The following is a 27,834-nucleotide window of genomic DNA, read 5'->3' as shown; positions in this document are numbered from 1 at the left end:
TATGGGGTTTAATTTGACGACAGCTCAATGGTCGAGGCGCTGTTGCTACTTCCGGTATACTTCCGGAATTTTTTTTTTAAAGATTAGCAAGTGAGCTTTATTATGTGTACAGTTTTCAATATTGCTAGGTAGATTTTACGCAATTTAAAGCGCACCTTTGAAGTTTTGAGCAAAAAATCCAGATCAATGAACCTATATGTATTATGTGACTATTATGTAACTTTTATTGGCATGTCACTTAATAAGAATTGTTTTGTCTTTATTCAGGCAATGCAGAGGAGACGTCGAGAAGATGGATTTTCTCATCTTTAAAAATCGTCACTGGTCTCCGACGGATGTTGCCCCTGCTCCTGGTACGAACGAAACTCGGTGAAGTGAATGGATGTAAGTTCATTATTTATAAGTTACTCACATTTACATTGTGTGTATTGTATTCCAATCTAATTTTTTTAATCTGAATTAGAATGCGCCAACAAAATACTGGCAGTGGAAAGGGACAATCGTGACCGGCACTCAGACTCGTCATCAACGTGGATCATCGTATTGTTGGTATTATTTCGTTTGTGTTAGTTAACCCGTTGGCTGCCACGCCTTTGTTCTCCCCTAGCTCCTTAGCACGGGCCGCGCTGTTCGGTCTCGTGGTTTACATGCCGCGGGGTCGGACAGTCGCACCAGCCCCAGATTCGCCGAAAGGCCCTGTTAGGCAATGCACCATAGGGACTTCCCCCTTGTCGATACGGTGATGGATTCTAGAGGTTGTGCATTCCATCTTCTCCTGTCACCGTGTCAGCCCGGACTTGTCAGCAATGGCAAGTCCCACTTGGTCATGGATCCTTCAGACGTGACGCGTAGAGTAGTAGAAGAACAACCTACGGGTTGTATGGCGTGGCAGCCAACGGGTTAACTAAGTGTATGTATGTATGTATGTGACTGTAATATGTGGTGGAATTGTGGGTGGAGGTGGGACAATATAACACAATTCTTTTTATAAGTTTTCTGTTCATTGCCTCTTAATTTATCCCAAGTCTTGTTTAGGAATTGTATCAATATATTTTTTTTCTCAACTTCAAAGTCTTTCATTTACACAAAGATCAGCCAATTGCCTTTTACCTATAAGATTTGCAAAAATCAACAGTTACAAGTGTCTTTTCCATAACCTACCCTTAAAACACACGAATACGTCCGTATGCAGAGCGACTAAGGCAGTCCTCTCGAGTAGTCACAGTAGTCACCTCCAAGCTCCAAAACATGGATACTGGCTTTGAAGAAATTCAACACCAATAAACACCTGCCGCAATGTTGACAGGCAAGAAGTAGAAGTTACTAACAAAACTCTTACAAAAGAATTACCCGCATCAAAATTTTTATTTTCTCATTGAAGATCAACAATTAATTCCCAGTGACTAATGATCAGATGACCGACAAATGTAAATAAAATCAAATAGAAATTTTGGCTCTAGTATTTTGGAATCTCCTTGTAGTAAGATCCGGAAGCGTAGTTCGTGGTGTAATATTCGGCTGTCTTAGTGGTGTAGTAACTCAGGGCAGAGTAGTGATTTCTGAACTTCGTTGTACTAGGTGGGAGTAGCATAAGTAATGGTGTAGTACTTGGGAGCCTCGGTGGGAAGCGTGGGTTGTAATGCAATATGCAGCCTCGTCGATGTAGTACCTGGGAGCAGCGTAGATTGTAGTGTAGTAAACTGGAGCCTCGGTTTATTCCAGTTCAACGAAGTACGAATTAGCAGCTGCTGTGGTGTGTAGTACTCCGCAGTCTCCGCTGCCTTAGTGGTGTAGTACTCCGCTGCCTTAGTGGTGTAGTACTCCGCTGCCTTAGTGGTGTAGTACTCCGCTGCCTTAGTGGTGTAGTACTCCGCTGCCTTAGTGGTGTAGTACTCCGCTGCCTTAGTGGTGTAGTACATGAATTCTCAGTTGTAACTATAAATTAACAAATAGAAAATATGAAACTCTATGTAAAAATAAAAAACAGAATATTTACCCATGTTTCCAAAGATGGAGCTGCGTAGGTTGCAGTTTAATACTCAGGAGCCTTGGTAGTGTAGTACTTGGAGGCCTTCGTATAGTAAGTAGGTGTTGAAGTTGTTGTTTAGTAAGGAGGCGGCGTGGTAGAGTATTCTTTCGCTGCTGTTTTTTGATATTCACCATACCCAGGAGAAATCGGTACACCCTTGATCGACCCAGCCATCAGCAATACAACAACCAATAGCAGCAGTGCAGCAAGACGGCATAGTTTACTAAACAATATTCAATAATAAAATTCGGGCATATTATCAAATAGAAGAAAATAAAAATTGATACACAACTTCTTGTGAATACAAAATATTTACCCACCATTGTGAACTGGTAATACGACGAAGGATGCAGTTATTACCGTGTCGGAGATGCTCACTCGACTGATCTCTGTAGCCTTTTCTCTCTCCTTTTATACGACTTTTTCTCACCCTTACCTCTCAACTCAAGCCTTGCGGCTATTGTACCTGCTTGATAATGAAGCAACACGTGTCGTTCTCACCCAACCTTTACACCACTGCATGACACGTTTTGCGTAATGAAATCCGTGACCTTCCAGTGAAAAACATGCAAACTGGCCTTTCCTTCTGCAGTTTGACGTTACTGGGGATGGGTCTACATACTCTACAACAACCATTATCAAAATGAATACCAAATGGTTATAACTTAAACTTTACTCACTTTATACCAATTGACATTTGACTCGTTTCTTCAGTGAATGAATAAATCTTCCATTTCGAACCATTTGAAGGACACCCGGCTTTTTTGAAAATGTTCCTCTGCAACCTTATCTAAGTTTCAAGCACATGATCAATCCATATTCATTTCATGATGTGCACACAGTTGAGCCTTGTTAGAAACCTCTTTCACCAAAAAAATATTATGTTAAGGCCTGCTCCAATTGCATGCGTAAAGTATTGTAATGTAATATTTCACGAATCTTGCCAAGGTAAGCAAGGAAAAACGCAATAAAGTTGTTTACTTGTTTGCGATTGAACTTATGCTAATTTGAATTTTGTAAATATTTAAAAATAGCTATTTTAACTTGAATAAATCAATAAAAATGCTTAAATTCATTTAGTATTTCCGTGTACATTGAATACATATAAATAATAACAAATATGAAATTTGTTTCAATTTCACTAAAATAAAAGGATGGTCCGTAAAATGAATTCTGTTGTTGGCGGAAATTTGTAAAACCGGAAAATGTTAAAAAAAGAAAGAAATAACCACCTTAAAATGCCCAAAGCTACAAATAAATCAGTAGATTGGATGAAGGTTATTGCCAAGAGAAGGAACTGATTTACTGAAACGATAAGAATGGGTGAAAACTAAAAAAACAACAGACCCTAGTCTTTGCCCTCGGCATTCGTTGCCTTATCCGCGCTTATTTATCTAACAGCACAGCAGACTATGCTAATGTTTCTTTCAGTCTCTACACAGTTGGGGAAGACGTGACTTACCATTTTTAAGTTTCGATCAGCGTTTGATGTATTCACTTCTGGTAGATCGAGAGAATAGTCGGGAATAGTTGTGCATCTTGTCCTGTTACTACAAGTACGATTAAAGCGGGAAGAATGGGATTTCTCAGCCAGGATCAAGTGGAACAAGTACAGCATAACATTTGAATAGCAAATTACAGGCCTGGAGAAATTTAAAAATTTCTGTTTACAATTATTGCGTAGTTTCACAACGATGGATACCTTGTGGTCAAGAATTTCCTGGGAGACGAAGATGTGGCTTCTTTAAAGAAGGCCATAACAAAAATTATAGATGATTTTCAACCAGATCAGCACAGAAGTGTCTTTACTACCACCGACACCCCTAAGCAGGTATTTTAATGAAAACGTCGGCTGTAATAGCATACGTTTAATAAAACGCTTTTGATGTCGTGCTTGTTAAACCTGCAGGCTCGTGATACTTACTTTATGGAGAGCGGTGACAAGATTCGCTACTTTTTTGAAGAGGGGGCATTAAACGAAAAGGGGGAATTGATCGTCGACAAACAACGTTGTCTTAACAAAATTGGTCACGTACGTTATCAATATTCATTCGAATTTTTTCAACTGTGAAAATGGCCAACAAATTTCTTACTCTTTAAAGGCATTGCATTGGCTTGATCCAGATTTCAAACGGGTGAGTTTCAGTACTCAAGTGAAGAATACACTAAGGGATATCGGATTCAAAGATCCTGCTATCGCCCAGAGCATGTGATTAAAAAATTTTTTTTAAAATATATTCTTGACAGGAGATAACTATTTCTTTGTTTTAAACTAAGGTACATTTTTAAGCAACCTGGTATTGGAGGAGAAGGTGATTCGTTTATTTTTTAATTAATAAAACGCTAAATTTTAATTTTAATTCACTTATTCTTTCAGTTTCCCCGCATCAAGATTCTACCTTTCTTCAAACGGAACCCATGAAGATAGTCGGCATGTGGTTCGCGTTGGAAGATGTAACTTTAGAGAACGGCTGTCTGTGGTTTATTCCTGGGTCACACAAAGAAGGGATTAGTCGCCGTTTTATTCGTAATCCAGATCAAAGCTCACCAAACTTGACTATTTACACAAACCCCAATCCAGACTATGACGAAACAAAATTTATACCGGGACCTGTTCCAAAAGGTAATGCTACTTAGATAAAATAATTACAGTTTGATCTCAAACGATTTATTTTCGTAGGCTCTATGGTGCTCATTCACGGGGAAATTGTTCATAAAAGCGAACGAAATTTGTCATCGAACTCTCGACAGATTTACACGTTCCACGCAATCGAGCGTGAAAATACCGTCTATTCCCCGGATAACTGGCTTCAACCAACTGATAATCTTCCATTTCCTGGAGTATTTGAGAACTGATTTAGAGTTTATCTGGACCATTTATTGAAATGCTCTCGTTAGTTTTCCGAGTTCAATACACCAGGTTACTTATGACAGACCCATTTGACAAACTATATACCAAGGTTTTTCGGAAAAGATTAGTTACCTGGGTTGTTGGCAGAAGAAGAGCAGAAGCACGTTTCTGCTATTTAATTCTAATATAAACTAGGAACTATAACAAGCATTTCATGCCTGATCTTTACCAGTTGAATTAATTAGCAGGTTTTCCATCACATCCGACAAATTGTTCGAATTTTGCTGAGGAAGAAGACCCAGCAGAAGTGCTAATTTTGCAGCTAGCAGTCCTTTGTTTGTTTCAGCTACTTTCTCGTCATCAGGCATCATCTTTAAACGAAAAATTTAAATAAGTTTGATTGAATACAACTAAAACAATTGATGAATCTCACTTTGTCAGCTACATGAAGGGAGACGACTCCATTAGAGTTTACCTGGAAGGTAGAAAAACCATCGTACCAACTACGAGAAAAAGAAACGATCAATTTCAGAGAATAGGAATAAAACTTCATAAGGGTTACCTTTCTTGTTTTTGCAGTATTTCTTTCCACTGCCATAGCTTATAGCGCCAAAACTGCAAAAGGACTTTCAATCCTGATATCCCGGTTATGCGCCAGCGCACTTTAATAGTACCTTCTTCTGGGTGTTGAGTAATTTTTAAAATCTCAAAGCGAACGTAGGCATATTTCAAGTGCCCAACGCATCGTAAAAGTGCTACTTGTTTTACATAATGGTACAGCCCACTATACATAAAAATAATTTAATTAAAGTTACAATATTTATCTAATTCAACTTCTTACACTGTGCGTGTTCCTCGAATTCGGTTGTCGAAAACGATGTCTGGACTGTAGATTTTGTAATTCATGGGTTCAATAAACAATCTGGGTAACTAAGGAAAAACTGTTTCAATTACTGATAACTCTAGTAAAAAATTCTATCAATGATTCCTACTGTAGTGCTGAGAACATCGAAGACATGCTGTAACTGTGATGGTGTTGGTAATCCCTGATTTTGACTGTTGTTGGAAACATTTTTTGAAGGAGTCCCAGTTGAGAGCAAAAGCCTTTCATTGTTGGACAATTGACTACTAAAGTATGCAACAAAACTTGATTGATCAACAGTCATTGAAGTTAAAGTTTGTCGTAGTTGAGCATCTTCAATTTTTAAATGGCAGTGCTCCAATTGTTCAGTTCCAAGAGAGAAGTGGCTGTTAGATTTAAATTGTCTTACAAAGTCATTTGCTTGAACATGCTGCTGCAGACTAAGAGCTGTATAGTTTCTTTCAACCATCTTTGGGCTGCATTCCATATGGAAAAGCCCGTCAGCTGTATTGCTAGAAATGTGATTATCATTCGAAAAGAATTCTCCTAGGCTGTGGAAACGGGAGATGGCTAATGCCTGTTAAGCAAAGTATATTAAATATATTACTCAGTAGCAAGATATGGAATAACACAATAGAATATTCACCTTTGGTTTATCAACATAGCATTGGACTCCATTAAAACTTTTGTTAACGGCTCCATATACACGATTATTTACAACTAAATCGATCGACTGGTTACTTTTCGTCCAAACCATTGGGCTTGTTGTAGGATATGAGGCCCGGAGGGAAAGACAGCGAAAACCAGATGCCATTTTAAACTTCTCTTTATTGCATAGGAAACCTAATTGAAATGAGTGCTTCACGACTAATTTCTTGTTTTTGAGAAAGAGAGAGACATCAATGCAACCAATACGTCACGCAATCAACGTGCTTTATACCCAATAACTACGTTTTCTAAGTTAGTAGCAGACGACATTTTCCAGCTGTCTGCTATACCGGCACGATATTTACTTTCGTCGTAACGAAACTTTTACCGTGAAAATGTCGCTGTCCGGATTACTTCGGACGTTACCTACTATAAATGCAATTAATTCTTCTTTAGGGTATGCCTGATTGATACCAAAGAAGGTATTACTAATACAAACCCTTTCACTAATTCTTTTCCAGGTCTTTGAGTCTGCTCTCTCGGCAACCGTATAGCATGTATAAGCCATTTGTCAAAGAGCCAGTCTATAACATTGAACAATTGGATAAGTTAATTGAATCAGGGGAAGCAAAAAAACGTGAATTTGTCCCAGTCAAAGCTGCCAGAAATGATCACAATGTTTCAGTTTTTTATGATGATCTAACAAGGTAAGTAAATTAATTCAACATAACCTGTAAACCTACTCACTTTTATTTTGAATTTTCAGTAAATTTGTTAACATGGTAATGGTGAAAGGCCAAAAAGAGTTGGCAAGAAATCTGGTTGAAATGGTAAATTACATATTTTAACATTGTTATAACACAGTCAGCTCAAATCGTTATTTTAATAAACTTGTTTCTTAGGGTTATATGAAAGTAAAGCAAATACAGCTTGCAAAATACTATGAAGCAACAACAGATGCGGAAAGGGCTGAAATTGAATTAAACCCCATTACCATTTTCCATAAAGCATTAGAAAATTGCAGTCCTGTACTTCAATTGACTCCTATCAAAAGAGGTGGCTCCACTTATCAGGTTCCCATCCCTATCACAGAAAACCGAGCCAGGTTCCTTGCAATGAAATGGATGATCCTTGAGTGCAGAGAAAAAGAGAGGAAGATTCACTTTCCTGAACGCCTTGCTGTTGAACTAATTGATGCCTTCAACAACACCGGCAAAGTAGTTAAAAGGAAACAAGATTTACATAAACAGTGTGAAAATAACAGAGCGTATGCTCATTATCGTTGGGGCTAATTAGGCTATGAAATGTTCTATTCATTTTGTAGTTTTCAATATAAATTTTCAAAAAATGTTGATTTTTTTCGTTTTTCCATTAATCGATTTGTTATTATTAAAGGAAGTCAGAAAGGGCTTTATCTTTATGCCCTTGTACGATCGGTTACGTAGAATTTGTAAACAGAAGCATGCTGCTAGAATGTAAGTCACAATTCACAAAGTTAACAGAAAAGATGGTGGATGACAATTTTTTAAAGAATAAAGTTCTGAACATGGGTAAAACTAGTGTATACTTTCAACACCTAGACGAAAAACCACATCTCGATGATGAGCCTCAAAGAAAAAAACAATGTAAATCAACTCACCGCCAACTGCTACCTGCTATAACACCATCGATGAAAATTCGATTGGCAGATGAATTTTTCAACCAAGAAAGCACTGCTTTGGCTACCTCCTTGCTTGGTAAGGTTCTAGTAAGACTGATTGATAACAAGGAATTGGTGTGTGGCCGAATCGTGGAAACTGAAGCATATTTGGGCTTGATGGACAAAGCTTGTCACTCAAGCCACAAGCGTTCAGCGCGTACAGAGCCAATGTTCATGAAACCTGGAACGATTTACGTGTATTCTATCTATGGAATGTACCACTGTTTCAACATATCTAGTGGCGGAGAAGGAGCAGCAGTTCTATTGCGGGCAGTTGAACCCCTGTCAGGATTCGAACTAATGCAGCAAATCCGTTCTCAAGCTCAGAAGAAAACTAGTCGTATTCTACCAATACACCAATTGTGTAATGGCCCTTCCAAATTATGCCTTTCTTTCGGCATCACGAAGGAATTGAACAAGATGGACATGGCTAGCCCCACCACCCAAATGTGGATAGAAGATTGGATACCACAACCGGAGTTTACTACTATTACGTCTACTCGAATTGGACTAAGTAAAAAAGCTGGCGAGTGGATAGATGCCCCTTTGAGATTCTACGTAAATGATTCTAAAAGCGTCAGTATAATTGACAAGTCGAAGAGAAAATAACATAATGTGTTATGTTGAATGTTGATTCCCCCCCATCCACTGTGTAAGTGTTTGAAGGAGAATCCTGTCGATCATGTTTAAATATGAATACATCAAGTTCAAGATTCCAACCTTTTTTTTTTTCATTACTAACAGTTGTCTAAACTTTGGTTTGAATTAGGACATTTCCGGTGTTCGAAAAGTGACGCCATTAGAACTCGATCACAATATACCAAACAGTTCTGCAATTAAATTTTCTAACATCCTATTTCGTAATTCAATTGCAGTTAATTTCAAAATAGTTAAAATATTTCGTATTCGAGTAGGCCGAAACGATTACGATTCGTTTGATGATTTTTCATCGCTGGTGTTCTACGCCCATAGAACACCAGGAACAACGGCCATATCTAACCTTCATTGAAAGGTCAGAACTCTCCAGTTGCAGTTGCTCCGCAGTCGCGCTCCCCACAAGTTTGCGAATTAGTCCCTCAAACTTTTGATTTCAGTTCACAGATTTTGCAAATATGTCGAATTCGGCTACTCAGAAAGCTTTCCTTGATCAAATTTGGCATTCCGCTCGTAATTCCATTGGAAAAGAATTGCTTTCCACCCATAATCTTGTCCCGGTTCCCAGTCTTTCCAGCGCCGAAGATTTCGGTCTTTTCTCGATTTTCGTCAAGAGTAAATCGGTAAGTCCTTTCAATTTTACAAAAGGTAGATATAAACTGGAGATTAATGCGAAATGATGTGTTGTCTTGCAAGGAAAATGTGGGCCAGAAGATAAGAGATTCTTTGGCGCGTTCGAGCTACCATGTGGTCGGCCATGTTTCGCAAGTCATTGAGCTCGAAAAAACCGATCTTGACCGTTTGCTCAACAGTACGAATCCGCTCACCGAAGACGTTGGAAATTACTCGGAAAAGGTAATAACAATCAAAGAAGCTGAATTGTTGGTTTTTTTCTGACCAAATTTCATTGTAATCTTATTCTCCAAAATACAATATTCGCCAGTGGGAAAAGGACATGGAATTGGGCTCGAAAGCGGTGCACTTGACTGTCGAAGGGTCTCACAAATTTCTCATCTCGTTGAATTTGAGTGAAGGAGATCTCTGCCTGAAGCAAAATATCCCCGGTGTGTAACGAAAACGCTTTCACTGTTGATCGACACACGTTTTGCAATCGTTTCCATCTTTCGTTTCAGATCTGGCCGGTGCTAAAAGCGTGTACATCATTACCGATGTAATGAAAGCTAACCGAATCACGGCTTGCGTGACGAGTGATGACGACACCGTGGAAGTTATCTCCACCATTTCTGTTCCCATTGGATTTGGCTACTCAAAATTCCGTTTAACTCCCGAGGGACTCGTCGCCGAACAGGTCACCCCTCCTTTCTTTCAGTCGGCCATTTTGCGCAACCATTTTCTGTTTTTTCTCACCCTACCCCCCCGCAAAACGCCACCACATTTTTCAGACCTCGAGGTCACAAAGTAAAAAATAATTCTTTTTAACTTAAACAGATCAAATGCAAGCCTTCGATCCACGGCAAATGGGAAGTTGTGATCGGTCAAATTTCCGAGTTCCTCAACAACCTGTAGAACACTCTCCCGGCCATTTTTTTCTTCTGAAGAATTGCTCACGTTCACGACAACGACGACGACGCTATACCACAGCAAGTGACTTTTTCAAACCCAATCAAAATTTCTCGTTTCTTTAATAGTTTTAGACTTGTTCACAGAAAACGTTTCGCTCCTAACGTTGTTGCTCAAAATTTGTTTTAAATGCATTGCCCCCTTTTTTCTTTCGATTCGTTCGACCGTTTAAAGTATGTCCGTCACGTTGCACCGCCGTCCCATTCTTAAATACATATAAGACATTAGTCGCACCGCATTCGTTTCAACTCGTCAATTCAGCGAAATAGGACTACTGCAAATGTCTCTCTCTCTCTCACTGGCATGTATACAGAATTTTCCGGTAAAAGGTCGTTGATATTTACAAACAAACAATCGGATGATAATATATCAAGAAGACAAATAATGGAGTTAAGAAGTATACGGGATTTCTTGTCTTTGTCCAAAATGTCGTCGGTGAGCACGGGGCTGAAAAGTCTCAAGTTGACTTGAGTCTTTTTCTTTTAAATATAAATCTTGAAGACTGAGGACATCAAATACTGAACGTTTCTTCATAATGATGTTTCAATTCATAACAGTAACAACTTGGTGACGGCCAAGAGAATCATAACATCGGGCCAGCGCGGCAACAGAGATGGACCTGAATCGAACGCATCAACAGTATCACATTTTATCAGCTGTGTACATCTCGAGGTCGTTTGTCGTGGCAGTGTTACCTGAGTTGCGGGTCGTCGATTGACGGCCGGTCGAATGCGAGTTGTTGCTGATGAATTGGACACGGTTTCCTTGTTGCCATGTGCTGGTGCTGGGCTTGACAGTCGATCGGGGAATTATTGTCGTTTTCTGTGGGGTAGTCGGTGGTGATTGAACATCTTTGGCAAATTCTACTAGAAGATTTACAACAACTCGATTAAATTCTTTTTATTTATAGATTGACATTAACTGGACTTACCATCTACAATCATCTCGTTATTTGAATGTTCCGGTTCCGTTTCTATGGAAATGAAAAGAATTAAAATTATGAAATGATATTAGATTAAGATTCTTATTGTCAACTTACCCATTAACTGGACCGATCCTTCCGCTTCGCCGAGTGAATTTTTGGCCACGCATCGGTAGGTGCCAATATCTTTGACTTCAAACGATTGAATGGTCAAATTCATATGAGTGCGATAGCCGGTGCTGGTCGAATCGGCGTGAATCCTTCGGCTTGGCAACAAAACAACGTCGGAGTCGGACGGACCGCCCGTCATGCGAGTCCAGTAAGTGATTGCCTTGGGCTGGGCTTCCGTGAAACAATCGAATGTAACTGACCCTCCTAGCGGCAGTCCGACAATTTGAGCTGGCACCCAAACCATTGGCGGAACTGTCAACAAAGCCCAAACGAGTAAAGTCAACAATCAAACCGGTTCGTTTGACCTGGTCTATATCCATCTCTCTCTCTCTCTAATTCAATCCAGGGGAGGGCGGATACAAAAGGAAATAAAAAGGGGCAAACTCACATTCGACATCGACCCAGATTCTTTTGGAAACCGACGGTGGGACGCCGTTGGATGCGATGCACAAATAAGCTCCCGATTCCGTCCGTCCAATCTTGTTCAGAGTCAAACTGTCGCCTTCAATCGACGCTGTAGTCAAAATCAAAGTTGATGAATACAAGCGACGATCAACGAATCAATTCATTTTGCCCACCTTCTTTCTTCTTGTCGCCAAAGAAGATTGGACGTCCGTCTTCACGACGCCAAGTCACTTTCGGCGCTGGAACGCCGTCACCGCGGCAAGTGAGCGTCAAACTCAATCCTTCACGGACTGTTATGTGTGAAGCCGAGCTGCCAGCATCCACAATGGTTGGTGGAACTAAAGAGAAAACATTTTTTGAGATGCGGAAAATTTTATTCCGGCCGGAAGAAAACCAAAAAAAAAATTATTGAAATACCGACGACGTCGACGATGCCAACTTGCGTTATCATCGGGTTCGAGTTGACTTGGCACAGGTATCTCCCCGCATCCTCCTGCGTCGGCAATTCGATTAACATCACAAGTCTATTAATAATATTCTTAACGAAAAAATGTTGAATCTGATGAACGAACCGGTTGAGCACCGCGGAGATTGAGCGTCCAAGTGTTTCTATGGGCGTCGTGAGTGGCGCTGTAGCGAGGAATGCGGGTGACAAGATGTTGATGAATGGCAACAATCATGTGACGATCCAAATGGATCCATGCCACCTAAAGGGTCCATCCATCCATCCATCAAATAATAATAATAAATAAATGAAATTTTTATAAGGAAAATTTTAACCAAAGTTCAATCTTCATTTTTGGATAATACGGGATGGAAGTATATAGTAGCAACAGGCTGGGTTCAATTTATAAACGGGGAAATAAGCTACCGAAAAGCCAATTTACTGGCGTGAACGTGAAACGACATCTCAAACTCTTTGGAGATTAAACGATTGGATCAAGAAAATTGTCAAGAAGATGATGACGACGCGAGAAGTAAATGGTGTTTGCTCCTTCTTTTCTTTTGTGATATTATTTTTTCCAAAGTCAATTTGCCAAAAGAAAAGCCAGTTTACGCTCGGCTCGCCCGAAAAAAAAAAAAGCAGCGCAAGAAGGAAGAGAAGCTATTATGGAACCTTATTAGGTCCTAAATGGTCCACGGCGCAGGTGAGGCTGATGTCCCGTCCAATCACGACCGTGACATTGTTAACAGGCTCTAGAAAAACGGGCGCCGGCTCTCCAGCGACGATCGTCCCGATGCCACCGGCCCCTGTAGAGATAAACGACGACGACGACGCAGATGGGAAGATGAGATAAAAATAAATAAATATATAAAAAAAGGAGGCAGGATGAAAATACAAAATAATCAGATTAAATAGAGAAAGAAGAAGAAAAGATAGACGACGACGACCTAAGACGTAATACTATATAGTCTTATATATATAACAATATTAAAGAAAAGAGACTTTTTCGGTGAAGATGCGACTTTTGATTATTTCTTCATCGCAGCTGTTGGGATCGTCCCAGATGGGATTCAATCAAGGATGGGGGGGGGGGGGGGGTGAGGTGTCGTTGTGTGTGTGTATATACACAGGAGCCAAAAAGGGAAACGGAAACGGGACCGAGAGAGAAGAGCCAACACGCAGCGGCTAGAAAAGGAGCAACAGCAGCCAGCGACCCGATGAGAAAAACAGATATCGTTGTGTAATGCTGACAGTCCCGTTAGTCCCTTATAGAGCGCGTGCAATCTCCGTGATGATGTCGATGACAGTCGTTTAATTGACTGTCAGCTTGGACTCCTGCCGATTAGATCTTTGCTCCTCTATTATTTACCCGCAACTCCCGAGACCCAAGATATATATGTATCTATAACTTAAATAACTTTGTGATCTCTTTAATAATATCATCATCGAGACTTTATTTCAGCCCACACCGTTACCAAACTCTTATAATTGATTCCCATTCACGCAAAAAGCCAAGTTTTTTCACGCCGGAAACGCCCCGCCGTGACATTTGCAAAGTAATAAATCTTAATACAATTTCCATCTAATGGCTTACGTATACGATGATGGATATAGATCCTTGTTAGGCAACACCTGCGACTCTCTTCTTTCATTCTCATCTTCTTCTTTTCTCGATTGAAAAATGGTGAATTATTTCCACAGTGCCGTCCTCGCTCCTTTTTTCTCAACTGCCGAGCTGAGCGTGAACATCTGCTCCTCGTTAAATGGCAATTCAAATGGCCAGGCGCCCAGTCCAGGCAGCATTGCCTTGGGAAATGTGTATCGAGAGCTATATTTACGAGACCTGGGTTATTTCATTCCAAGGGGACTCTCGCGCTCCCTATCAACTTCGGGACCCTCATCTTTCATTCCTCAGCCGACTGGGCTGATGTTTTTCATCATTCAACAAACAACAACTAAAAAATGAATTTTCCATCCCCAAAAAGGCAGCCCCAGCAGGAGCAGAAATGTCGCAGCGGCGCGCCCAGTTATTTTACTCTTTTTTGTGTCAAATGAGACAGATTTGAAATTCGAGAGAGTGCGCGCCAACAGCGTCGGAATGCGTGGCGTGAGGACAAACTAGCCCATCATCGGATGTAAATATAGTAGCGCCGCAGTTGAAAAAGCAGAACCGCGTCAGTTAGCGGCCAAAAAAACATTTTTTTTCTTTTTTTCTATTTTCTCAAAAACCAAAAAACGTAGACGAAAGAGAAATGATATCGCTCCGTTTGGAAAAAGGGCGTGAAATGAAAAGAAGAAAAATTCTTTCCCGAGAAAATCTTATCCAAGTCAAAAGTTTGCCTTTTGTACCGCTTCTTCATATTATCAACAGTTTCAGTCTATTTCTAGGAAGAAGAAAAAACTCTCCGCAGTTAGTCCGTCATCAAAAGGGGCCCGAAAAACTTGAAGCACACGACCGTGTCTTGTATAGCGGCGGCGGCCGGCTCCCCAAAAAGTGTCGGGAAAACGCAAGTATCAATACTACTCGTCTGCTAACAGGGCCATTTCAATTTGCAGTCAACGTTGACTGAACATGATTCAAACTTTATTTTCTTCTTCTCTTTTCTTGATCCAAACTGGAGCCGAAAAAAAGAAATGGTGTAGGGTTGGATCGATAGAAACATTAGAACGATACGACCCCCAAAGATGTTTCTCAAAAAGTTAAAGAAGAAGAAGAGAAAACAGAGTCAGTTTCTACAACAGACTATCATATATATATATAGGATTCTATCTCTCTAGACATATCTAAAAAAGGATCGAACTGGGCAGACACACACACACACACGGGGGGAAAAGAGCTGGGTGCCGGGGACAGAGAGAAAGACGTAATCCATTAAATTGTCGGGCCGGCAAACGTCAAAAAAGATGAAAAATAAAAAGTAATATAATAATAGCAAAGTGACAGATTTCAACTTGAACCAATGGAGGAGGTGACTTTCAATTTTCTGGCCGGCCAGTGTGCTCCACGTCGTCTTCTTTTTAAAACGAAAAATATTCATTAAAATAAAAACGAAAAATAAAAATGGAATATTTTTGGTTTCTTCCAAGGTATTTGTCAAATCGGATGAGGATAAAACCAAATGGCCATGTTCCCTGGATAATACCGACCGAATTGTGATGCTATAGACCAAGATTGCCTCGTTTCTTATTCAACTGTCGTTTTATTTTTACACCGGATAAAAGAGTTCGCTGTGAACACGATTAATGCTACTCAAAATAATGCATAAGGTGTTTTATTCTTCTTCTTCTATTTTTGGGTTTAAAAAAAAGCTGATTAGAAATGATTAGATCCATTTCTCTTCTCCGACAATATCTAAGCATCCCGTGGAGGGAGGGGGAGAGAGAGATGTGCTGGCCCAGCAGGTTTACACAAGACCAAGGAGAGTCGCTGTGTCTGGCGCTATCTCAACTTTGCGGTCTGATGAACACAATGGTTTATTAACGCATCCGCCGAGCCGCACACATCACGCACAGTGTGTGTGTGTTTGTATAGAGTCCGCGACTTGGTATCAAGATCGTCAGAGTCTATAGAGCCGCACAATGTAACAACAAACAACAACAACAACAACATCATCACCGCATATCTCTGTTTCCAAATCCGCCTGGAGAGCGAGGAATAATAATTAAAAAAAAGAGCTGAGCAGTTGCTAGTTTCAAATTTGCCTTTTGAAACGGTCCGACAAAAGAAGAAGAAGAAGAAGAGCCAATGAGGCTCGCATAAAAACGGCATTATACACGCAGACAACTAAAAGAGTGGATAGCCAAGAAGAAGAAGACCAAAACCACACAGAAAAGAGAGAAGAAAAATAAAAATCAATAAAATAGTCAACTCGCAGGATAGGGTGGTAAATATCTAAATTCTTTAGCCTCCCACCCACCCACCACCACCACCACCCGTTTGTCTCTTTTTATTTGATATCGAACGTGGGCGGAGGCGGCGGCGTCGGCGGTGGCCTTTTGAAAAGGACAAAGTAGCTCGACGACACTTTTTATTTTTATTTTTAGGGGAGGCTTATTCGGTTACCTATTTATTGACGTTCCTATTTGGCGCTTGGTTATTCCCGTCGCGTTGATTTCGTATGTACGCACATTATCTACCCCCCCATTCCGTTGTTATTTTTTCTCTTTGCTGTTTCTGTCGGCTGATGCGTGCGGGATGATTTGCTTTGGCACTTACGGGGCTCTTGATCTTGTCCCATCGAGTATCAAACGAGCGGCGGCAGGCGCAGGCTATTATCCCTATCCCTTATTGCATTGAATGCAAACAGTGGCCAATCAAGCGACTGGAAATCAAAGCCGATTGTTCCCAGGAGAAAATGCATCTGATCCATCCATCCAGAGATGTCCAGGCAGTTGTTTTAATAGACATCGCTTAGAGGCTGTTAAACTCAACTTGACGTCATCTCTCTGCATTTTGGCGGCCGTCAGAAATGAGTCGCGAGGATGGACGGGATTTGAATCGAGCGGGCCATTTGCCGTCTGCGTCATTATCCGCGCATTTCCAGCCATCAGATCCCGTTCCAGGGATTTGAGCAGGGATCTCTCAATTTTATCCGACAGGCGTGGGTATACAAGGGAGGACCTTCTGGTTGCGACAACAACAAGTCCAAAATAATAAGTGATATAGCCAATCTCTCTCTATATATATGGCACACACACGGGGGCCAGAATAATGGGACCCAAAAGTAGCCGTTCCCAACAAGTTGAGAACGAACGGAAGAGCAAAGGCAACTTTCGTTTCTTCTCTATATAGCATACCGGATTGCCAGTGTGTATAAATTACATCTATAGTCACTGCTGTAGAGAGAGAAAGGACCAATCAATACAATTAGTGAGGTGATATTCTCGATAGGAAAAAAAAAAAAGTTTCCTATCGTAAAAGCTGCACGACATTGGCGCAATTTTCAAAGGGCGGAAATCAAAATTGCGGGCCGTCGGGACGCTATTAAAAATGAGCGGGGGACTTCCGACCTTCGTTGATTGGTTATTATGTACCGAAAATGCCTGAAAAAGATTGCAGCGTCATGAAGAAAAGAAATATAAAAAGATTTTGGGAAGGTTTTTCTTTTGTTTCCTGTATTGTCGTGCGCGAGCTGTTGTGCGCTGCCGATCCTATCGGCTGATGATGTTGCACGTATATAATGAATTCCCCCGTCGGCGTATTTTTAACAACAAGTTGCGCGTCCCAGAAAGAAGAAGAATGGGAGAATAAATCATCAAAATTCATACGCCATCAAACAGTCAAAAAATGAAAATGAAAATAAAAATGGGGGGGAAACGATCAACTTTTCAAGATAAGAAATCCCCACCCTCTTTTGTTGGGAGTTGTTCTCCTCCTTCTTCCTCCATTCTGTCAATATATGCCGTAAACTGACTTATGTGTGTGTGCTCCTGACTAAAGACAACAAGGGAACGTTATTAAGCCTCTTAGACTCTCGACGACGATCTGACAAGAGAGCGACTTGATATTGAGACATTGCACATGAACATTTTGCTCGTACGATCGCAGCCCCAGCAGAGCCCCAGTTGAGCTGTACAATATTTGTGTGTTTGCCCGGCCCCGTTGTTACGTGCATTAAGGTGTAGTACCTACCCCCCTTCGCCCAAAGGAGGAGTAGGGGGAACTAGACGTAGAGAGAGACTAGGCAGTTAAGAGAAAAGGCTCTTAAAGTCTATACATAAATCAGAAGCGGACGAGACTCAATTAATGGAAGACAAATCCCAAATAGAAGAAAACGGGCAGGCCCATGTTGAATAAGTAAATAAAAACATCTCGTCTAACTGCTCTGTGTGTGTGTGTAACATAAATACCTAACCTGGACCAAAAAAAAGGAGACTCTCTCTCTAGGCATGATTAGGAGAGGCCAACAACCCGCCCAGGAAGAATCCTTCTTTGAATTCGAGATTCTTTTCTCTTTTTCTGGTGGGGGGTGGGGGGTGGAGGGAGGCGCTTGTTATTGTAGGTCTTGTTCCTCTCTGCTCGCTGATGTATTATTTTGTTATTAGCTCGGACGCAATCCGATCCTAGTCGTGCATGTATGCCAACCGCTCTTCTTATTGCAACCGGAACACACACAATTGAAGAAGGAAAAAGAAGAAGGGAAAAGAGCGTTTGATGTGAATCGAATAGCCGCCGACCAGACTATATACATGCCTCCTCCTCCCCCGCTTCCTAACTCATACTCATAGCACAGGGCAGTCTATGGTAACTGTAGGCTACTACTATATGTAGTCTAGAAATATAGTGCTGCTGCTGTAGGACCGGATAACCGGAGAAAGGAATCCTACAAGTGTCTCACAGCCATTCTTTCCTTTTCCTTTTCATTCGGTACCGAGGTCAACTTGGGCTTCCCCTCCTTTTGTGATATTTCAGCCCAAAAAATGGCCAACATTACCTAAATCCACCCGCACGACCTCTTTTGAAAAAATGAAAAAAAATCACGAACCAAAGGAACCAACTTTGGCGTGCGTGATTTGCTGCAACGGCGGGCGAAAAAAGGTTTCTGCACGAAAAAAAAAGAAAAGAAAAAGAGACTTACCGCAAACAGTCGTCGACAATTGAAGTAACAAATGAAAGGCGATCAAAATCTCGATCGTCATCCTCGAACCGTCGCTTATAGCCGTAGCATATCCCCTCGGGCGGCGCCAAGTATTTCAAAAACTTTTGATTTCTTTTTGATTTTGTATCAAATAATAAACAAACAAACAAACCCCCCCCAAAAGGCGATAAAACAAAAAACTGGTGAAGCAATAAGCTGGAGAAAAAAGAGAAAACTGGCCGATGACGTAAAACGCAGCGCGTGGGAAAAAAAAGAAAAAACCGGCGGGACTCGGGACAAACAGATGGATAGAGAGAGACTTTTGTACGTGTATACACGTCTGACTGTGAGCGAGGACGATAACGGATTGGAACTCGACTGGAAGCAAGGGATATATATGTAGTGTGTACCAACACACGAGGAGCAACTCCCCCACCCCCTAAAAGTCAAACATGTACAAGGATAGAAAGGGGGAGAGAGAGACACGGAACGGCTGGATGACTTATAATACACACACACACACACACACACAGTGGGTGGTTAATAGCATATAGTCCCTGGCTCCTGGCGCATGCTCCTTACACCTCCTGAAAAAAAGGTCGACGCGAGAGACACTAGTCATTTTCGGTAGCGGTCGTGTGGAACGATCCGCGTTCAGAATCTAATCATCTCATTTTATTCTTCTTCTTCTACAACTTTTATATTATCTCCCGTCCCTGGCGGCTCACCTTTACCGGCCACCCACTTTTTGACACTTTTTTGCTCCCCCCCCCCCCCCTTCCCCCTCAGCCCATGGCAGGAAAAATCAACGGCGCGGATGTCACCGACATCTTAATGAGAACTGTCCAACCCCGAACAAGTTGCGATCCAAAAAGGACATCATCATCCAATCATATCACGACGACGACACTCTTCTTTTTTCTTGTCCCGCTATTTCTAGCCGCAAACTTGGATGTTTGATTTATTTTTCACGAAAAAAATGGAGTGTGTGTGCACATGTTATAGGGTTGGAAAGTTGCTGCTGCTTTGAAAGGAAAAGGGATCATGAAATAAATGACCGGAAAATCACACAACAGGCGGCGGGACTGACTGTGACTGCCAGGACGAAAAGAAAAATGTCTGCCGGCAGTTGTTGGATGCACGGCGCACATCCCAGTGTCCTCTTCCATCATCTGCCTGCCTGGAATTCCATTCGTTTCTCATAACAAGCCGCAACTTTTCTTTTTTTTTTTTTATCTTTTTTAGAGCGGTCGGGAAGTAAAAGCGTCGTGAGTAATGATCAATCGGTCGCTCGGTCGTCGTCACCACCTCGAGGGGTGAAAAAGATGAAAAAAGAAAAAAAGGGCGTCACGTAAAACTAATCCTAAAATTAGAGCGTGAAATAACCAAGTTGCCACCGCGCGACACAATGATTTTCAAAATTTTCGAATTTCCCGCGCCAAATGGGGAAAAGCTTTTCCTGTTAAATATTCACGCTAAATGTATAATAAGGCCGCCCGCAAAAAAAAAAGAAAAAAAGTGTGTCAAATGCTGCGTGTCGAGTGTTGACGGACATTTATGCGGTTCACGCGCCGCCACGGCGTGTGGATGGCCAGCGCACGTCAGCCACTCATCAAGATTAGATCAACTACATAGTCTAGCATCTAAATGTTGACGTGCGCATGTAGAATCCAACATCAAAACGACAACGAATAGTCCCCCCCCCCCCCAAAAAAAAAAACTACAAAAATATTCAAACGAAATTGTTTTTTCACCATCCCGTGCCAATGACCTGATGACCGGACCGGACGTGCAAAAATAATAATCCGGTGGGAGATAGGAAAAGAAAAAAAAAATGGGACGAATTTTTCCCGCAGTCATTGAATTCTGAAAAATTCATCGGCGCCACCATCAAAGATTTGAAAGTGGGCGGGGTCGTATTGTTTTTTAAATGAGCATCTTCCGATCTACGTTACATCTCGGGAGTATTTCCGTCTAAAAAAAGTCAAACTTGCGCGAGAAGCTTGTGGCTGGCTTGATTAAATTTCCCTCCGATTTTCTTTTATTTGTAGTCAAACTCTTATCTATTCAAAAGCATAGAGAGCAGTAATACGAGTTAGTACATGTATTCGTGTGTGTGTGCGGCCCGAAAAGAAATGGGGCGTGGGGGTTAGAATTCACATAAATCAGGTCGACACAGCAGAGTCTAAGAGAGTAAAATGGGCTGTGGTGCGTTTCTCATCGCTGTCCGATTCATCAGAGCCACCAGCAGCAGCACCGCGCAGTCAAGGTCTTTACGGGTTAGTGGTCGTATTCGTCGTATTATATAGGCTACACGGGCCGACTTGTTTCTCTTATTTCCTGACTACATCATCACAAGAAAGGACGACGACATGGAATAATACAGCAGAGAGAAAAAAATAAGCGGCCTACTATAAATATCAAGTGTCTCTGCTGTATGAGGTTCATCTCATTCGTGTATGGCACACTACATAAAAACGGCAAAGGCCAAAAAGGCGGGGCCGCCCAAAAAATACGAGAAAATGAAATAAAAAAAAGACGGGGGGGGGGGATAATAGTAGATAATATAAGGGGTCCGGACATGTAGTAAATATACAACACATTGCAGTCGAGTATATAAATACATGTATTATTCTATTATTGCCTCCAAGACTGTGAGGAGAAAGCGAAAAAAAAAGATGGCGACTGCGTATTACGGAGCTGATCTCTGGCGAACGAAATGCATAAAAGGGAAAGAAGAAAATACTTGGAGGTTCGGGAGAGAGAGAGAGAATCCTTGTGGGAGTCGTGTATCATGCTTTAGACGACGGCCGAGGGAGAAAAACGATGTCAGTCGTGTGATGCTCTCTGATGCGGCTGTTTTGCGGCGGCCAAAGGTGGCAGGGACTCGCCCGGCTCGGACTTAACCTCACACACAAAATATGCCCACAAGAAGATATGAGCTAGAGACAGACCGCATCTTATTATATTATATGTTCTACTAGTCCATCCCGGAGTGTGTGTGGTGGTAGACATTTCCTGACCCATAAACCATCCCTCATATATGTCCATTCATCCGAGCGCGGATGCAACATAGATATCAATAAACGAGGTACATTACGAGCAAACGAGAAAAGAAAAAATTTGAAAGTCAGGCAACATCGCAAAGATGTTAATCGCCATTTCTTTGGTGAATCGTTTTTCAATTTTTTGCGGGGAGGAAATTTTGAATATTTAATTCTTTCTTGTGGACCCATACCGGCAGCGTGTTTCATTTCTTTTTTAAAAGAAGAGAAGAGAAGCCGAACCAGCAAAGTTTAATCTTTTAACTTTTCCAGTCGGAGAAAATAAGAAAATCAACTTTTGTATTTTTCGTACCGACTGGCTTCGGCTTCAACAAAGCTACAAGTCGCGTGAATAAATCAATATCCTCGTTATACCAAAGAATGGCTAAACTTTATTCGAAAAAAGAAGAAATGGTTGACGATTTTTTCAATTGACTTTTGTAGGAATTACGCCGTTATGGCAGAGTCCCTTAGTATTTTTCTTTTTCTGGTTCGCCGGGTAAAACAATCGAGTCATTTTTTTTTTAAAAAAAGCAAGAACTTACGTAGATAGATCCCGGTTTCTAGGCAACAGTCCTAAAAGCTTCAAACTGCTTTGATTTACTGTATTGACTTTTTCTTTTGAGTAAATTTCCCCCTTGTTAAATCTACGAGAGGTAAATGGGATAAATAAGTGTTTGCACTACTCTCAAATACGCAATCGACAATTGCCCGTTAGAGTCATAATGTAACCGCGCGGCAGAGATTACACACGCGGGATATTCAAACGACATGCCGTAAGTGTGTGTGTGGGTGGGCGTCTTTCCTCCTCCTCCTCCTCCACCCAACGAAAACAAGTTGAACAAAAGCCCGCGACATTTAAAACACACGAGCAAACTTGGGACTCGTACAAGTACTTCGTCACTTCCGGCCTTGCTATCGATTCCGGCCCTTGCACACACTGCTATAGGTATCTATACTGTGCAAAAGGTCGACAATAACCAACGACAGCATTTGGATGTTGATTGGCTTTCGTTGGGTGGGGGAAAATGGAAAGCCCTGGATATGTATTATTCCCCCACCAGTTTGCAACAAGACCGTTAGCAGAGAGATTAAGGTTAATGGAGGTTCCGTGTTGCAAAGTGGGTGGATGGGTGGGGAGCCCGTCTGGATGATCTCTCGGCTCCCGCTGCCGCCGCACCAATCCCATCAAAACCCCATGGCACACACATACACACACACGGTGATGATGATGCCGGAGCAGCTGCTACTTAAGTCCTACGTCCCAATAGTGGGGCAACAGCAGCAGCAGCAGCAGGAGTTGATATGTGTCTTATTCACTCTACACCACGGCCTCACTCTCTCTCTTCATCCCCTTTACACGTGTGTGTGTGTGTGTGTGCAACCGAGAAAGAAAATAATAAAGCCCCAGTCCATCATTTTTCAATTAACTTTGAGTCCGTCCTGTCACGCGTGCCAACAGTCAAAGTTTACGGGTTATTCCAACCAAAGGATTCTCACCCTTCCTTTATTTTGGGGAGACAACAGTAGTGGTGGGTTTGTATAGCCCGATGACCTTTTTCGGACCCCATTTGGTTGGTAATCCTACCCCGTAAGACAGCAGCAAGACATGTCCAGTTGATATTTTTTTTAAAACCAGTGATCCAGGGGATTCACCACCTTTTCTATTTTTCCCTTTTTTCCTTTTTGTTTTTGTGGTCTGCTAGGACAACTGGACTCTTTACACGACTTATTTTTCTTCGGGGAGGCTAAATCGATTTGTTCGTGATCGCAAGTTCGTGACACGCCTGGTCGACCTTCCTTCCTCCCATTCCTTGCCAATGACACAGCAGACCCTGGCGACTGGTGGGCAAACACCTTCGGGAATTAACCTCCCCCCCCCCCCTTACCACCGTTCTCTTTTTTTCTTCTTCTTCTCCCAGGCCCCCTGGAATCCCGCAAGTCTATATACAGATGAAATGGTATACACACACACACAGAGAGAGAGAGAGACCGGGTGAAGAAGACGAGGGTCTTATATGTGTACATGGGGTGTGTCTCGGCTCCGTGAACATATATATAGTCTATACGTACTCTATAGGATAAAGTATTAGATATATTTATATACGTAAGAACCTTCTCAGTTCTTTTTTTCTATTTTCCTCGAGAAACTCTTGCGTGTACCTCCCCACCCCCTTTTGGTCGAAGGGAGGAGGGAGGGAAACATACGTTTGATTTCCCCGCGGTGCTGTAGAGTAGTTAATTGATCGCGCACGCTCGCCCTCTCTGTGCTCAGCTATACCGCCGTCCCGTCGTGTGTGTGCGCGTTACGTATGGACTGTTGTTTCTATAGGGCGTTGGTGTAGAGAGAGACACACACAAGTCGAGAAAACAACAACAACAACAACAGCGAAGAAGAAAAAGAAGAAAAAAGGAAACACTCTGGCGGATAACACGATCCATTTTCACACAGCTAGACGTTCGTTTCACGCACCAGCGCTAATCCTCTCAAAACTCTTCAATCAGTTGATGACCAACCGATGGGATTTCATTATCTCATCGCCTTTTTTTTTTATTCTGGCGAAAATTAAAAAATAAAAATAAAAGGAATTGACTCAGCCAAACATGTTCAAGTACATCCGCCCGTGGCGTGAAAAGCGGGAAGCCAATCAAGTCGACTCAGCATCCGGAAAAAGAAAAAGTGTCCCGAGTCCTTTTGTCAAGGCGCTGAAATGACGATTGAAATGCGGGAAACAATCGAGTCTTTTCAGACTCTCAGAAATATTGAAAAAAAAGTTGTCCCGAAATATTTCGGTTTCCCATTTTTGTGCTGATTTGGCGCTACATATTTCATGAATACCCCGCAAAGTGTGTCGCCTGGATTTTATTACCAACTTTTTTCCTACTGCCAGAGAGATGCTCTAAAGAATTTTTTTATTTTTATTTCGCTGCGATGGCACCTGAAAGACGAGTGGCATCCACCCCAGTTTGAAATTGAAAAAAATCCCCTCCTCTTCTCCCTTGCACGGTAATAATAGAACGACACGATTACAAACGCATTTGATGGACCCATTGTTCAACCCCAGTCCAAGATGGCTCGCTGGATGTGCGTTTATAGGGGGGGGGGGATTGGGTTCGGCAACAATAACACACACCCTAGTTCCAGTCCCCAACTGTGAAATGCGATCCTTGGCGTCTTATTGGATAAAGACGGTGATGAGTGCCCGATATCGATCGAACAATTCTACACCATTTCCGCCGACGTGTTTGTTCGGTGTGTGGCACGGTCACACGATCTTTGGGGGTGATTAAGATCGTCGCCATCCGACACCATCAGTTCAAACAATTCCTTCCCCTTTCCAACGTAATCGACCAACGATCCCGAATTATGATTTATTCAACAAATCTTTTTCAACATTTTTCAATGGCCGAAATGTTAATAAAGAAAATGTCGCCAGTAGAAAAAGGTTTCGGGAAACAATGGCCGATTGTCCTCACGAGCCAACACAAGAGAACCCTGGTAAGGGTTGTTCTTATAGCCTTTTATTTTTGTCACGCATTTATTTGCAATAGCAATAACGGCGGGGCGTAGAGAACGTTTCCCGCCAAAAAAGGAATCAATCGAGCGGAAGTTTCTTTTTCTGCGTTATTTGTCATTTTTCAAATATCTCCTGCCGCTCCATAAGTTATATATCCTCGTGACGTCACCATTTCATCTGTCAACCTTTATTTTTTGGCTCTTTTCCTTATTCTCTTTTTCCCGGATTTACAAGTACGCACAACAGCAGTTGTTAATATTCGCGACGGCGGAATGATGAGCTTGACACGCTCGGATTTTGATTTTATTTTTCCTACCCAGTGTGAAGCAAAGTGTCGATGAAGCACAGCTGGGAGCAGCAGCAGCCAGAGGGGGGAGGAGATATGCAATAAAAGACGAGTAGGAACACATACACACGAGTCGCCCGTGCATTATACACGAGTCAAATAGGGAAAAAGATAAGAGGCAGTATAATAGTGATCGAGTCAAACGGATGAGGGGAGGTCAAGTGGGGTGAGCGGAATATCGACGATATCTTTCGATATTGTTGTTCGGTCGGAGTCTTTGTATAACCTAACCGAAGTACTATGCACCATCGGTCGTTTCAGACTGTCTACAGTCGGATCGGTGTTATAAGGGGGAGGAGGAAACAGGGGAAGAATATCATCGGTGGGGGCAGAAAAGAGAGAGACATAACCGGAATCCATCCGCACGCACAGCAAAAGTTTTTTCCACCCTACCTCCGGACGTCTTTGGAATGGGGCGATTGAATATGTGAACACATACAAAAGACTCTCATGGGGGGGAGGAGGAGGAGTTTCCCGAATGAAAAATGGGTTCGTCGGTGGGTGGAAGAATAGAAAAATCGAATATTGGGTAATAATAATAAATTTAAAAAAAGACAAAATAAATGGTCACCATCTCAACTCGCCAGATGGTACTGTCACTCTCTCGACCTTTTTTCCCATTGAAAGAAAGTCTAAAACAAAAACTGCACAAACTGCACAAAAAGCGCATTGAAATAAAAGAACACGGCGGAATAATAGAAAAAAAAAGTGACTCCCGCCGAGAGAGAGAGAGCGTGCATTAGACAATTGAAAAGCGCCTCTCTTTACCAACGCCCTCGTGCCGTTCAAGTCAGAAAAAATATTTGAAAAAGAATGAAGCCATTTTCGTTTCAAAAAAGAAGAAGATGTACTACATTTCGTCCAGTTATTACTTTTACGTTGAAAATTCTTTTTCTTATTTTATTTGGCGATGAAATGGATTCCTTTTTCTAACGTAAGGAACAGAGGAGCTTATCGTAGAGGCAATCGACAAAAATCCATTTGATTGAATCGAGAGCCCCGAATAATGTCAACCTACGACCTAGCGTTTGCGTGTATAGACAACCGTTGGCTGTACTATGTACTGACAGACGTGCGTTATTCATTTCCTATCTGCCGGAACAAGTATCACTTTGGGCTTCTACTGTGATAAGGGGGGAGAAGACTTGTTCCGTGTCTGATGACGTTTAGGATGTGAAAAAAGATTAGCACATCTCTATACTTCCGGTCAGCGTTTGGCCAGCTGTCGCAGGCGCCATTTTTCTGTGATTGTATTTTGGCCTTCCAACACACCCGGATGAGACACAACATGTATACAGAGAGAAAAAGTCGCTTTTCATATTCCATTTCCGACGTGTGAGAAGAAACAGATGGAGAATAACTCTGAATGTACCAACTCGATTTCCTGCTCAGATTGCACCTTGCTTTCATCAAACGTTAACTTTCTAAACACATAACCTGACATTCGTAATTGGCGAGCTATTGTTACTTTTCAGCTACGAAACCCCCAGTGCTATCGAAATTGAATTTATGTAGAGCACTTGGAAATTACAGGATAACGGAAAGTGGTAGAGCAGTAAGAACTTACTTGTTCGATCGGCCATTGAAAAACGGCATGGCAGTCGGCAGCAGATCGGGTCGGCGAACGTTTTCTGTCAACAGGCTTTCAACAGAAAGTAGAATCCCATGAAGAGATAACTTATTCAGCATTCACTCTTTCAGTCTGCATGTTATTGATCGCTTCAGAACGATATTCAAACATCAAAAATTCAAAAGTTATGGCATTCACCAGACGAAAAGAACACACATAGCTAAAAACTTTCTCGTGTGTATATGTGCACTCAAACTAGCAGACGGCGTTGCAATTCTTTGAAATGGCCACTTTTGTGCCAAACTTAAAAAGTAAAAATCACCCTAATTACAGGTTGTTAACAAGTTTAGCAAACGAATTATTGAACCTGTTATTGCTGCATGAAAACGCTATAATTTCATCAAATTGGTAGTTAATTCCTCGTGAAACGAAACATACTATCGGGTTGAACATTAACCACGATTATTTGCGGCATGCCGAATATATAGGCACACAGCCTTAGATCCCCAAA

At 41.7% G+C, this 27,834-nt stretch overlaps 6 protein-coding genes and 2 long non-coding RNA genes across 10 annotated transcripts; 4 read left to right on the top strand and 4 right to left on the bottom strand.

Moving 5' to 3' along the window:
• Positions 1-1,648: 1,648 nt before the first annotated feature.
• On the bottom strand, positions 1,649-2,410 carry LOC124329249. Its single transcript, XR_006916662.1, has 3 exons — positions 2,346-2,410; positions 1,997-2,252; positions 1,649-1,935 (listed from the first exon to the last, which is right to left on the bottom strand). It is a non-coding gene; the product is annotated as an uncharacterized LOC124329249 (long non-coding RNA).
• A 1,035-nt stretch (positions 2,411-3,445) lies between these two features.
• LOC124329176 (phytanoyl-CoA dioxygenase domain-containing protein 1-like) lies at positions 3,446-4,964 on the top strand. The gene is made up of 7 exons (XM_046788222.1): positions 3,446-3,638; positions 3,714-3,860; positions 3,939-4,061; positions 4,132-4,238; positions 4,307-4,341; positions 4,407-4,652; positions 4,710-4,964. The coding sequence occupies exons 1-7, from the start codon at positions 3,606-3,608 to the stop codon at positions 4,883-4,885; spliced, it is 867 nt and encodes a 288-aa protein (XP_046644178.1). The 5' UTR covers positions 3,446-3,605; the 3' UTR covers positions 4,886-4,964.
• LOC124329270 lies at positions 4,443-4,714 on the bottom strand. Its single transcript, XR_006916717.1, has 2 exons — positions 4,578-4,714; positions 4,443-4,517 (listed from the first exon to the last, which is right to left on the bottom strand). It is a non-coding gene; the product is annotated as an uncharacterized LOC124329270 (long non-coding RNA).
• Positions 4,886-6,722, bottom strand: LOC124329140. The gene is made up of 6 exons (XM_046788176.1): positions 6,389-6,722; positions 5,873-6,319; positions 5,722-5,810; positions 5,443-5,664; positions 5,314-5,383; positions 4,886-5,251 (listed from the first exon to the last, which is right to left on the bottom strand). Exons 1-6 carry the CDS (start codon positions 6,554-6,556, stop codon positions 5,093-5,095), a joined length of 1,155 nt encoding a protein of 384 aa, XP_046644132.1. The 5' UTR covers positions 6,557-6,722; the 3' UTR covers positions 4,886-5,092.
• Positions 6,716-7,725, top strand: LOC124329190 (28S ribosomal protein S7, mitochondrial-like). The gene is made up of 4 exons (XM_046788243.1): positions 6,716-6,847; positions 6,912-7,097; positions 7,157-7,220; positions 7,293-7,725. The coding sequence occupies exons 1-4, from the start codon at positions 6,786-6,788 to the stop codon at positions 7,680-7,682; spliced, it is 702 nt and encodes a 233-aa protein (XP_046644199.1). The 5' UTR covers positions 6,716-6,785; the 3' UTR covers positions 7,683-7,725.
• A 38-nt stretch (positions 7,726-7,763) lies between these two features.
• On the top strand, positions 7,764-8,800 carry LOC124329180 (DNA-3-methyladenine glycosylase-like). Its single transcript, XM_046788228.1, has one exon. The coding sequence runs from the start codon at positions 7,853-7,855 to the stop codon at positions 8,696-8,698; it is 846 nt and encodes a 281-aa protein (XP_046644184.1). The 5' UTR covers positions 7,764-7,852; the 3' UTR covers positions 8,699-8,800.
• Positions 8,801-9,054: 254 nt separating this feature from the next.
• LOC124329191 lies at positions 9,055-10,557 on the top strand. Its single transcript, XM_046788244.1, has 5 exons — positions 9,055-9,366; positions 9,440-9,598; positions 9,687-9,807; positions 9,877-10,052; positions 10,193-10,557. Exons 1-5 carry the CDS (start codon positions 9,202-9,204, stop codon positions 10,268-10,270), a joined length of 699 nt encoding a protein of 232 aa, XP_046644200.1. The 5' UTR covers positions 9,055-9,201; the 3' UTR covers positions 10,271-10,557.
• Positions 10,296-27,770, bottom strand: LOC124329123 (lachesin-like). Of its 3 annotated transcripts, none has more exons than XM_046788149.1 (10): positions 27,321-27,770; positions 12,940-13,073; positions 12,395-12,529; positions 12,240-12,315; positions 11,996-12,160; positions 11,806-11,931; positions 11,364-11,669; positions 11,256-11,297; positions 11,020-11,190; positions 10,296-10,943 (listed from the first exon to the last, which is right to left on the bottom strand). In XM_046788149.1, the coding sequence occupies exons 1-10, from the start codon at positions 27,334-27,336 to the stop codon at positions 10,873-10,875; spliced, it is 1,242 nt and encodes a 413-aa protein (XP_046644105.1). In that variant the 5' UTR covers positions 27,337-27,770; the 3' UTR covers positions 10,296-10,872. The 3 variants fall into 3 exon arrangements, with proteins under 3 accessions (XP_046644105.1, XP_046644104.1, XP_046644103.1); XM_046788148.1 differs by lacking the exon at positions 27,321-27,770 and adding an exon at positions 18,846-19,418 and having other exon boundaries at positions 11,020-11,187; XM_046788147.1 differs by lacking the exon at positions 27,321-27,770 and adding an exon at positions 18,846-19,415.
• Positions 27,771-27,834: the final 64 nt, after the last annotated feature.

Source organism: Daphnia pulicaria, chromosome 3 (assembly GCF_021234035.1).
Source record: "Daphnia pulicaria isolate SC F1-1A chromosome 3, SC_F0-13Bv2, whole genome shotgun sequence".
NCBI lineage: Eukaryota > Metazoa > Arthropoda > Branchiopoda > Diplostraca > Daphniidae > Daphnia > Daphnia pulicaria.
This window is presented reverse-complemented; position numbering and strand designations above follow the sequence as displayed.